This window comes from Podarcis gaigeae (genome assembly GCF_964106915.1).
Source record: "Podarcis gaigeae genome assembly, chromosome: 10".
NCBI lineage: Eukaryota > Metazoa > Chordata > Lepidosauria > Squamata > Lacertidae > Podarcis > Podarcis gaigeae.
This window is the reverse complement of record NC_139686.1, coordinates 45,992,061-46,005,071: the sequence shown is the minus strand read 5'-3', so window position 1 is coordinate 46,005,071 and position 13,011 is coordinate 45,992,061. Positions and strand designations below refer to the sequence as shown.

The 13,011-nt window shown below is 45.1% G+C and overlaps 1 protein-coding gene across 5 annotated transcripts in view; it reads left to right on the top strand.

The window, feature by feature from the left end:
* Window positions 1-13,011, top strand: part of TBC1D30 (TBC1 domain family member 30) — a 45,094-nt gene that overhangs the window by 5,904 nt on the left and 26,179 nt on the right. For 2 of the 5 annotated variants that reach the window (XM_083699158.1, XM_083699159.1), the window contains exon 2: window positions 240-404. In XM_083699158.1, coding sequence (XP_083555284.1) covers window positions 240-404 — 165 coding nt within the window. Of the gene's footprint in view, window positions 1-239; window positions 405-9,956; window positions 10,451-10,678; window positions 10,717-13,011 lie in introns of those variants that run through there. The other 3 variants (XM_083699161.1, XM_083699160.1, XM_083699162.1) reach the window with 3 other exon arrangements.

The following is a 13,011-nucleotide window of genomic DNA, read 5'->3' as shown; positions in this document are numbered from 1 at the left end:
GGAATTTTAGTGCCTCCTGATATTGCTGTACTCCAACAGCCATCTTCCCTGATTATCAGGTGCACAGGCTGAGGCTGATGGGAATTTGACTCCAAAAAAGGGCCACCGACTTTCCACCCCCAGTTTACAGGATAAGAACCTTTAGGGGCGAAACCCCTTGTGCTTTCCATAGGGAGAAATGTGTTCTCAAGTTACAGGTTTCAGCCAGCAGGCTAATTTTATTCTCTGTTTGTTGACAGATACCAATGAGTTGACAACTATAATACGCGAGCTGAATTACAGAATTTGTGTTCAGTCAGCAAAATTGCTTCGCCTTCTGAAACAAAAGGACAGGCTTTTGCACAAAGTGCAGAAGAACTGTGATATTGTAACAGCCTGTTTGCAAGCAGTTTCCCAGAAACGGCGTAAGTACCCTTGTGTGTTTGTGTGTTGTCATCTAGGCGCTCTGTAAGCTTATTTTGAAATGCCGTTTTACTGTTCTAGTATTTTGAAAATGCTGTTTAGCACAGGGGAAAAAATATTTTTGGTTACATAAACATATGTAAGGGAAGGAGACAGGCGAGTGCTATTCTAAAATGAAGGTTTTCTTCTATTTGTTTTTGCAGGCTCTGTAGTGTATTGTTTATAAAGGAACCAATGCTTGAACAGGAGTTTTTTTCATTTTCAGTTTTTAAAAAGGAATTTTAAAATTTAGGTCAGATTCTTATACTTGAGGACTTCTCGGGTCTGCATCCGAACCATACTTACTAGGAAGTAAATCCACTGAACGTAATGAGACATGCTTCCAAGTTAATATGCATAGGAGTACAGGGATCAGCAAACTTTTTCAGCAAGGGGCTGGTCCACCGTCCCTCAGACTATGTGGTGGGCTGGACTATATTTTTTTTGGGGAAATGAACAAATTCCTTTGCCCCACAAATAACCCAGAGATGCATTTTAAACAAAAGGGCACATTCTACTCATGTAGATTCCTGGACTGTCTGTCCACCGGATTTAGAAGGTGATTGGGCCGGATCCGGCCCCCAGGCCTTAGTTTGCCTATCCATAGAGTAGATTATAAGTTTTATTTTTTTAAAAGACATTTTGGCCCTGCCTTTCAAGATATAATTCTCAAGACAGCTTGTGCCATAATAGAAAAACCATGAATGATAAAAGAATGTAAACCAACTATATAAAACAACAACAAATTCAGCAATAGCAATATTTTCAAGGGCCTTTTAAAGTTTTTAACATTAATAGCCTAGGAAAGAAAAATATTGGCCCTGGTGTCCAAAAAAAAGGGAGGTATGCATTTAAAGGAGACACAGTCCAGTCATAAAGTGAATTTCACGTATAAGGTGAAATTCAGTAATGGTGAACCTTTCTTTGTCCAAGTGACATGCTGGCAAAGAGTTCAGGCTGTGCTTCAAAATCAGCAGGACAGAAATGATTTAATTGTGGCTATGTAGATTGTTCCCACACATAGTTCTGAGAGTTTCAGACATACGGCACCAAACTTTAAAAGGCCTGATGTACAGTACAACCATCCGACCTCAATTACGCAATTCCCTTATAAAAACTGAAAATGCAAAACCTCCTGTGCATTTGTTTTATGAATTCACGTACCATTTGGTGGACCTCACAAAGCAGTTTACAGAAGATCAGTAATCCTCAGATGTGTTACAGTAAGAACGAAGTTCTTTTGCTTCTCTGTTTCCCTCAGAGCAAAATGGATCTTCGGAAACTCCTGTAGTGGCAATTTAGGGAAGGAAGGGTCACCACTGGAAGCCACAGCTAGTATGCACACCCAATTAGCCTTTTTACATGTTTTAATTGAGCGGCATTGTGTATAAAATGTATCACAGGTTGTTCTTCAGAATTTTTCTAAAGCTAACTTTTTTTTTGTCTTGTATCTTTCTTTTATTAACATGCAGCATGGCAGTTTGTTATATTCAGGTACAGTAAATGAAATGGCATGAACACTGCACTAAAATGAGCTTTTAAGTGCATGCATTTTAAATATATATATATATATATATATATATAAAAGTGCTACAAGGGACTTGTCTTGTTTTGATGTATGCATCTTCATGTTCTGTCTCTCTGACTGAGTGGAGAGCCGGAGGAAGTTTTCTACATCCGAGTAAAGTAGCTGCTTAGATTCATGTGCAACATTCTCTCCCACTCAGGAAATGTTTTATGGGAAGGTGGTTCTGGTAGCTAAGTTAACACACCATGCACTGTTGTGCAATGCACACATGCACTGTTGGGTCAAGGGATGCAAGCCCACTTGTTCCATGGGTCTGCCTTTTCTCCATATAATAAAGACTGTGAAATGCTGCTGCTGGGGCTTTGAAGCTTGTGGCAGCTGTGTTCCCTCTATCCTTCTGTATTCCTAAGGCAGTAAGGATGAGGAGAAACTGCTTCTGCTAGGCTGCTATATCCAGGGATCTGCAGAAATATCAGTGGGACTTCTGTGTCTTCTCTCGTTTGTCCATAAGCCGGAAGCCACTGAGGCTGCTTATCCCAGGATTTCACAGAAGCAAGTAGCCTCATGGCATCAGTAACAACTACCACTGCATAGCCTGACCCCTAAGTCCACCTGCTTCCGCTATTGTGATACTATTGGGTTCTGAGACCCCTTAGGACTAGCAACCACATTTACCGTATTTTTCGCCCTATATGACGCACTTTTCCCCCTCCAAAAATGAAGGGGAAATGTGTGTGCATCCTATGGGGCGAATACAGGCTTTCGCTGAAGCCTGGAAAGTGAGAGGGGTTGGTGCGCACCGACCCCTCTCGCTCTCCAGGCTTCAGGAAGCTATCCACAAACCTTGGGAATCCCCGGGAGTTCCCACCAGGCTCCCACGGCTTGCGGAGAGCTGCCTGCACCCCAAAGCCTGGGCGCGCTGAGCAGTCGCGCCGGGGCTTCGGGTAGCTCTCCGCAAGCCGTGGGAGGGCTCCCACGGCTTGAAGAGAGCAGCCTGTTCTGGGTGCTGGGGTCGGGGGAAGCTCTAGCTTCCCCTGGCCCCAGCCCCGCGCCTGGGGGGAAAATATTTTTTTTCTTTATTTTCCCCCAAAAAAACTAGGTGCGTCCAATGGGCCGGTGCGCCCTATGGGGCGAAAAATACGGTAACTGGCTGACGACAGCTTGATGGGCAGGTGTTTTCAGTCTGAGAGCTAGATTCCATCAAGGTCAACCAGTGATGCAACTCTTACTTTTGTACAGTGGGCTTCCTTCCACCCATGCAAAAGTCAGAGGTTTCTACACCCTGAGAGAAACCAGAATTGGGAGATTCATCCATTTCTAGTCTCAAGGGCTGCATTTGGCCCCTGAGCCTGCGCTTTCTATCCCTACGCTAGAAGACTGAAGGAGTGACAGTGAAGATGAGCTGGTCAGCAGTATTAACAAGACTGATGAAATGTTTCCCAACTCTTAACATGGGTAACAATGTATTTTCCAAGGTGGAGGGAAGCCTTTCTCTATTTGAGCAGAAGATAGTGTGACATTGTGCAATAGGTACAAAACGGCCACCCGGTATACTTGGTCCCTGGTGTATTTGATAATGATTTGTGGAGCAAGTCAATTATGGACATTATATGCAAGTCGGTCATGACCTTTTGGAAGGCCTTCAGTGTCACTGTACTGAAGAGGTTTGCTAGCCCCTTGTTCAAGGGATTTCTGTGCCAGTGCTGAAGAGGTTGACAAAGCAGTACCTTGGACAATGTGACCTTAACCTTGAAACTGGAGTTATAAAGTCTGGCTAGAACCCAGAGAGCTAGTATTAGTATTCTTGGCTGGATGTGCAAGAGGGCTTGGCTGCGGCCAGTTGCATGTTTTGTTTTGAATGCTAGCTCTCCCTTTCCTGACCCATTCCATCATTTAAAATTCGCAAGCAGTTTGTATGAAAAACTAATTGTGTTTTCTTTGGCTCCTTCCCTCCCCTTTGAAGTAGATCCAGTGGTTCAAACATCTCCTGTTGCTTGCATATTACTTACAGTAGCTCGCTTTTATGACTTGCCACCCAACAGCTTGAACATTAAATTGGAGACAGTAGCTTTCTTTTCACAAATTTGGTTATGCAGTCTTTGTGTGTGGGCGAAACGAAGATTCCTACCCCTCCTACACAAATTCTGTAACTTGCACTCAGTTCATGTCACATTCTCCATCGTTCACAGCATGAGAACTATGAGGTGACCTAAATGGGAAGAAAAATATTTGAAAGACTGGTGGATCAAATGTATTAATTAAAAAATGCAGCACGAAGTGTGTATTTTTACACATGACGGCACCAAGACTGCTAGGAATTAGACAATCTGTTCTGTTTGAACTGGAACAATTTTGCTGTGATCGTTTTTGCCTCCTGCGATAAAGTTGTAGCATTGCTGTGTTTCCTTGATACGAGGCAGGGCTTTGGAGACAAAATATATATTTATTTATTTTATTTAACAATATGAATATGTCACTTAATCATCAAAAACTCTTAAGCTCTGATAAAAGGCGCATGGGGGAATTTCTGGGTAGAGAGGTCATAATTGGGGAGGGAAGGGCTAATCCTCTACCCCATGTCAAGAAAATGCCCTTCTCTCACAATGAGGCTTGGGGAACAACTTATTCCCTCCCATCAAGCCCAATAGCTGTTTCAACCATAGAGCTGCATTCCCTCTTGACAAATTCTTCAGGGGCAAGAATCTGTCAGTGATGGTGACCAAAGTAGGCATGATCAGCCACACAAATGTATCCATGAACTGCACACCGTGATAGTAGAAAGCATTTCCATTTGTGCAAAGCAACCAACCCCATTTTCTGTCATCCTCCCTAGCCGTTGCAGTCCTGTACGCCATACTCCAGATGTGGGGAACCTCTGACCGGCATGCCATTGTTGGCCCATAAGGTGCTACAATTCCTGAAACTTTGATTTTCAGCACTAAGGACATGAAATGTACTTTGCAGAGATGGAAAGCAACTTGCACAGTTCTTATATTAGATCTAATTATATCTTTTTCATGGACAGCACATAACACTGTTTTGTTTATTAGACTTGGATAGTAAACCTTTACTGCATCTGACATAGCTGTCTGGACTGATTACACTAGTTAATAGCATGCTAAAGTGCAGTTTTATATGAGCTGTTAAGCAAATAATTATATATAGGGAAGAGGGGGGAGGGAATCTTTCAAAGGTGGGATTAATAATGCATTGCATACTCTGCAGATAATGTGCTAAAACAATTTGCAAATAGGATATGTGGAAATAGAGATGATTTCTCCCCGCCCTCCTGCATACCATGCTCCTTCCCTGCCTGTGTTGAGTAGTTTTTCCTGAAAACAACCTGGATCTAATTGCTTAGAATAGCTTTTGAAAGCTAGCCAAAATACATTTCCTTTAACTAACCTAAGCTCCTGGGTTTCAGGGTAACAGAGCACTATTCAAGGTACGCACCCAAGACTGGTGCATACAACTTGAGAAGTAAACTGTCCAAATGACTGCTGGTCAACAATCAATTCTTAGGCCTGGTTTGCGTGTTATGATTGCTGTTGTGTAGAAAGAGCTTTTCACTGCTGTATGCACGGTGAACTGTTCATGCGCCGTAGCTTACACAAAGTTTTGACTCTTGACACTGTTGTAAGGAACAATTTAAGTGGTGTCTACATGGCGGCCATCCTATGTAGATGGGCATTTTGTTTGTGGAGAACAGAGTGAGAGAAGCATATGGGAGGCGCATGATTAATAGTCAACTTCTGCAGGGACTAATGTTGTGCTGTGCTTAGAAATCGTCACACCTGGGAGCAGAAAGGGGGCTTAAAAATGATATTTCCCCCCTCACATTTTATATCTTGCCTTTCCTTTGACATAGAAACTGCGGTGGCAAAGGTGTGGTTCCGTGGAGGCCACCCATCACAGCTGTCAAGTGTCCCTTATTTGAAGGGACAGTCCCTTATTCCAGCGCCATGTCCCGCTGCTGTCCCTTATTGATGGATGTCCCTTAAATGTCTCTTAAATGATGTCCCTTAAATTTCAAAGGAAGCAGCTCCTCTCCCTCCCTCCCTGCTGGCCAGGGAGGAGGAAGGCTCCAACTGTGTTGCTTGGCTGTGTTGCGCACCCAATAAGAAGTCTAAGAACGACTGGGAGGGGTGGAGCTTGCATGCCTTGTGTGTGGCTAGTTAATGCAAGCTGAGGGGGGTTTTGAATGCTGGACGCCATTTTGTTGCACGTGCTGCTGCAAACTTTGCAGTGCAAAGCCAGGCCGGGGAGCCATCTTAAGTTGAGGCTGCATAGGCCTTGTGGTGCATGTGATTCAGATTCTATTCAGTTGAACCTCTGGTTACAAAGTTGGTTGGACAGTGTTCTCGAAGCTACCCAGCATGAGTTTGACCAGACTGCAGGAGGACAGGAAGACTGGAGTGCCTGGAACAGGTGAGGCTGCAGGTCCCTTATTTTGGCTGCTTGCCCCTTATTTTCAAATCTGTAAGTTGACAGCTATGCCACCCATCCCAGCCACTGACTAGATCCAAATGGCGGCTTAGCTTCAGTAAGATGGTGGCTTTGTGCACCTTCAGACCATATTCTGAGACCATATCCCTACCAGCACTTCTAAAGAAACTTATTCTATTCTATCCCTTTCCTTGCCCTAGCAAGCTTACGTTCAGTCTTTTGCTCTTGTTTGCTGCTCTGGGCTGCTTTGAGAGAGCAGTATAAAAATCTTATAAATAGGCCAATATGGACTCTAGAACATTTAATTTGATTAGGGGCTCTGATGCTGGGCCCAGTAAACCAAACATATCTTTAGGCTTGATGCAAATTTATATATAAATCTGGAAAGGTGGGGGAGACCTGCTGGCTATATTTATCATCTGAATATCTTCAGTGTATGTTTTGAGGCTACAGTGGTATCTAGGGTTACATACACTTCAGGTTACATACGCTTCAGGTTACAGACTCCACTAACCTAGAAATATTACCTCGGGTTAAGAACTTTGCTTCAGGATGAGAACAGAAATTGTGCTCTGGTGGTACGGCAGCAGCAGGAGGCCCCATTAGCTAAAGTGGTGCTTCAGGTTAAGAACGGACCTCCGGAATGAATTAAGTACTTACCCGAGGTACCACTGTACTTTTGATCAATGACATCTTTTCTTGAAAGCCATTTCCAGTACTTTTAATGGGTGGCTATGATAGCAATTTCTTTTTTATTTTGTACAGTTTTGGGGCTAGTTCAAAGACTTCTGTAAAAAAACATGTAAAAGAAAGCAATCATTTATACTTGAGTTTTGGTCATCCTCTTATTAGAAGAATATATAGCTTTTGTAATCAAAATTAACAACGCGCTTACGTATGAATAGCAATGGGTGGCTTTTCAAGGAACAATCCCAGTCAAATCAAAAGCCACAATTAACTATATTCTATGTACATTTTATTATGTGTACAGTTGATTTATTTACAGATAGGTAGCCGTGTTGGTCTGTCATAGTCAAAACAAAAAAAAAAATTCCTTCCAGTAGCACCTTAAAGACCAACTAAGTCAGTTTTTGGTATGAGCTTTCGTGTGCATGCACACTTCTTCAGATACTTCTTCAGGTATCTGAAGAAGTGTGCATGCACACGAAAGCTCATACCAAGAACTGACTTAGTTGGTCTTTAAGGTGCTACTGGAAGGAATTTTTTTTGTTTGGAGTTGATTTATTGTTCAACTTGGTGTGATAGGACCTTTTATTTGTCTCATACAATATGATAGCATCATAAACATCTTGTACTGGGAAGCTTAGTTACTCATTTATTTTACAGGCTTGCAGAAAGTGTTGTGCCAGAGAATAAAGCTGCCATGGTGCTCTTTGGTGCATATGTGCTCTCTGTTTATGTAGGACAAAAAAGGGCAACCGTTTGCTGTACTTAATTACTACACCTGCTTTTTACCACGGTGAATGAATTGACTATCCTGCACAAGAAAAACAAATACTTGCTGTCGCTGAGGAATAGGGAGCAGTTGTGTTAATACAACAAAAAGCACCTGCTGCATTTCTGTTTGAAAGAGCCTAGCTAAAACCCTGTTAGAAAACGTAGCAATTAGGCAGTCTCTTTTGTTGTTGTTGTTGTTGAAAGGTTGAAATGAATTGTGTTGCTCCTTTCAGGTTAGGAGTATCACCTTGATATGACTGCCAGATCCGGTCTGGCATTCTGCAGCTTACTATGGTTATAATGAAAGAAAATGTTTTGAACCAGGGTTTGCAAATTGTTCAGTGTCAGTACACTGCACAGAAGAGAGGCTACGATGGATTCAGATAGGTAGCTACAGGCATGTAGAATGTGGTGGCGATTCATTTGAATGTTCTTGTCCCCCTGCGCCTATGACAGATAATGACTTACCAAGCAATAGAACATTTATCTTCAAACTTTTTCAGATCTGGAACACACTTTTATTATGCATGTATGTGGTGCGATGGCCACACCAGAAGTTCACCTTGGAGTTGTTGATTCACCATGTCAACTACCATCTCATGTGGTTTTCTGAATCCACATTAAGGAGTGCCTACAATACCAAGGAAAAACTCTATGTAAGCTTTGTGACTTTGCTCCAGTGAGCCATACTAGATTGAAGAAATTAAACTTTCACGAAGCTTTATATTTTTATTCAGTTTGGTACAAAGCAAGAATAAATGGTGTGTGGGGGGGTTATTTCCTCCCTTCCTCTTCTCCCCCTCCTTTTCCAATCAACATCCTTGTTAAGAAAAAACATTTCTCCAGGCATAGGCATATGTATATGTATGCCAGGTTTCTGTGTTATCAATAGAAAATGATATAAATGGATGCCATATTTCAGTAAAATTGCCTGAGTCCTGGGTGTTCATATGTTTAATCAACATATCAGGGCTATTGTCCATACCATTTTTCTCCGCTGTGAGGTGTAGATGGTCCAGATTTTTCCAGTTCTGTGCAATAAGTTGTCAGGCTGCTGCAAGCAGGAATGTTGCGAGTTCATTATGGTGCAAATCCTTCTGGTCCTTGGTAAACCCAACTGCGCTGAGCTTTGTATTGTTTCTGAAAGGAAAATAATGTACATATGCATATCAAACAGTGAGGTGGGTATGCACTGCAGCCCAAGGTTTCCTGCTTCAGCTCTGGCAGAAGTCTTGACCTTAAAGTGACTCTTGAATGTGTCCGACATTCCTTCAGTTATTACACGTTACTGCCGCAAATATAATTTAATATTGAAAATAGATGCCGATATGGTTCACTAGCACAGAGGATGGAATCGTGAAAGAGGGAAAAGAGGGGAATTTCTCTTTTCTATAGATTTCGTCTGCATATAATAGGTGCAAAGAGACTTCTGCTATAACGTATTCCATCCCATTGTGGCACATATGGTGCCTTCTGTGAAAAGGGGGTAACACAAGCCGCCTTATGTTCAGCAATTAAACTGAAACCTAAACTGGAAGTGCCCCCCCCCCCGCATTCCAATGTTTTGAAGGATGCTGCAAAGAAAAGCACAGCTCATCTTAATCAACAATGGGAGAGGCACGTTGTCATAGGAGCCAATGCACACCATTTGAATGGCAATGCTCATCATTTGGGTGGGGGGGTGGCCGCCTGAAATATTTTATTATTATGGTGTGCATTTGCTGCATCAGGTGATTATGTGGGTCAGGGCTCACCTGCCCCCCTGCCTGTAGTTATTCAAGTTGGCACTCCTTGTTGTTGTTGTTGTTGTGGGTGCCTAAGTAGATGCCCACCACTCTTCTGCAGCTCCCTCAGGACAGGCTGTACAAACCGGACGGATTGCAGCCTGCCTTAGTGTCATATATATATTTCTTAAAGACGCTCTATAGATGCTGCTGGCATCCCTTCCGACTCGCGTTTATTTTTAACCCGAGCTGCTTGCTAGCAGGCGGTGCCGGAGGAGGAACTGCCGCCCGGCTCCCCCCCCCCCCCCGCCCGTGATGCTGCTGCTGCTGCGCTTGTGGGCGGGAGCAGCCCTTTCTCTTCCTTCTCCCTCGCCTCGCCTTTGCCTTCTTCTCTGCACTGCAGATGCCCCCTCCAGCCGGGAGGGAAGCGCGCCGGCCGCCTCTCGCCCCCGCGGCGCCCTCCTCCTCCGTCCCCGCCATCATGCCTCCCCCACGCCTGGCCCTGCTCGCCGCCTGGCGCGTTTAAGGATCTCCCTCCCTCCCCCCCCCCCCCGGGCGCCCCGTCGACGAGAGACGGCGAGCCCGGCAGGCCCGGGCATTGCGTCACCGCGCGCGCCCCGCAGGCTGCTGAGCTGAGGCGAGCGCGGCGGATGGTTGGTCTGCGGCCCGGGGCCAGCCATGAGGCAGGACAGGCTGGCGAGCTCGCTGCGCCGGGGGGGACGCTGCCTCAAGCGCCAGAGCACCGGCGGGGGCGGCGGCGGCGGCGGGGTGGGCACTATCCTCAGCAACGTCTTGAAGAAGCGCAGCTGCATCTCGCGCACCGCGCCTCGTCTCCTCTGCACCTTGGAGCCGGGTAAGGGCTGCCTGCTTGTTTGGCGCGCCCTGGAGGCCCCCGCTTTTCCCGCCTTTGTTTGAAAAAGCGGTCGCCGCCGCGGGGAGGAGGGCATGTGGCGAGGCCTTGGAGCCGGGCTTAACCCGGGCAGGCTTTAATCGCTTAAGCTGCTGGGGGAAGGGGGGGGCGGCCACTGGCGACAGGGAGCTGCGTGCGAGGAGATGCCCGGCGCTGCTCCTTCCAGACGCTCCCCAGCGACGCCGGAGGGGCGCAGATGGAGCCCTCGGGTAGGAAGCGCGCCCTCCGTCGGGGGCAATGGGCTTTCGGGCTGGCTGGGGAGGCCGCGGAGCGTCGCCGTCCCCTCGGCCCGGAGGGCGAGGCTCTGGCGCCGCCTTGGGCGGGGAGCGCGGATGGCTGCGGCTTGAGGAGAGCTCCTCCGGGCCTGGCATTGGCAACTGCGCCTCTGAAGCTGCGAGGCAGCCTAGCAGGGGATCTCGTCGGGGCATCTCGGAGGGATGGGGGGCGCTTCAAGCTGTAGAGCCGTCCAGCCCAGAGAGGTCCCCTGTGAATGCCCTGTGAGCCAGGACGCCGGGTTGGTTGAAGGGTAGAGCGTCCCTTCGCTTCATCTGTTTTTCCACCTGACTCCAGCACACGTGACACTTTAGCAGAGTGTCTTTGTTCTGGAGGCAATTCTTAGGTATATGCCTGGAGTACCTATCCTGCACTTTGAAGACCAGAAGAATGGCTGAGGGCGAAGTGCCCTGATGCCCAGCCATCTGTGGTTCTTTAGGGTATGGAGAAATAACTAGAAAGGGGAGTATAGACAACCTCGGGAGGTATCCGAGAGGCATCCAATACCGACAGATAGAAGAAGACGACTAATCCTCTCTCTCGTGTGTATATTTATATAGAATCACAGAACTGTAGAGTTGGAAGAGACCCTGATGATTTTCTAGTCGAACTCCCTGAAATGCAGGAATATGTAGCTGTCCCATACTGGGATTGAACCTGCAACCTTGGCATTATCAGCACCCTGCTCTAACCAACTGAGCTATCCAGGTGCTTGGAAGCATTGCAGGCAGGACAGGGCTGCTGAAAGCAGCGATTTAATTATTCTTGGAAATTAAAATCTCAATATTCAGACAAACCCACCTTTGATGCCTGGCTGAAGCAAAGACACATTTCTGGAGGGTACAAGGAGCTTGATGCAGACGCGTCAACAACCTTGCATCAAATGCAAACAAATTCCCTAGTAGTGATGACCTCACTTGTAGGGCCTGTATTGGAAAGACTGCTAAAGCTTTAGGGCTCCTTTGGTTATATTATATTGAAGTAGCTGGCGCGTGCAACTCTATTTCTTTCCTAATTCAATATAGTTGTTTGAAATTTAGAAGGAATGGTTGTGTGATTGATTTGAGAAGTTGTCGTGTCTGGCCACCCTTTCATTTCTTAGTAATTGTCTTGTAACAGAAGCAAAGCCAGTATTTCCAAAAGTTGCAGTCTTTTTATATTTCCCCATGTCTAAGGTGTCACGAGTTTGTTGTTAGACCATCAGATGACATTTCAGCACCTTAGCTTTGGACAGCAGCACTCTACCATGTGGGGGAAGAGCCCTTTATAATGTACATACATATTATGCAACTTTTCTTAAAAAAAGAAAAGAATTGCACAGCTTGTGCACGAAACTAATTTCTTCTTGCACAAGGACTGCATAAAAGCAGATGGTCTATTGTCCTTAAGGCGAGTTTGACAAATCAGACTTCAATGAAGAAAGGGCATGAAACAATTCATTATGATCCGTATGATTCCTTGGAAGTGGATATTGATTAAATATGTAGCTAATTTGTTAATTGGCTACAACTGGATACCAAAGGAAAGCTAATTGTGAAAGGTCGGAAATTTCTTTGGATGTCAGTATTGTAAATGTAGATTACTAAAGGTATTTGTGAGATTTTTCAAAGTTTAATTATCCTAATTATATGTCTCCCCATTTTTTTAAAAGCTACGGATGCAGTTCTGTATGCACTTAATGGAGTAAGCTCCGTTGAACTTGATGAAAGTTTCTTTTGAGTAACGTGTATGGAATCGCACTGTACATGGCTGATTTGAATGAAAATGAGTATCTAAATATCTACTTTGTTTTATGAAATTTGGATATATTTTTAATGGCACTACTTGGAGAAGGCTGCAGATTGAACACGGTACCTTCTGCATGCAAAGCAGATGCTATGCTTCAGAGCTGTGGCTCTTCGTCTTCTCACCTTCCTATCTAGTCCTCCCTTCTGCTCTGTCAAGTTTCATTAGCTCCTGTGAATAAGGGAGCTAAACACAGACATCTTGATTGCCGAACTATCCTAAGGTCCTCATTGTTAATGGCAAAGTGGGGCTGGGGGTGGGGGAGGAAAGCTCCGTTGAACCCAAGGTGTTTCCCTCCATGTGTAGGTGCTGTACCCACCTATTTTTGCCTAATGTTTTACCTGTTCTCTAGAGTTGTCTCTGACCCAGAGTGAATACCCAGTTTTGTATGTGAAAATTTGTATCATTACCATACATTGATTTAGATATTTGGGGACATTCACATG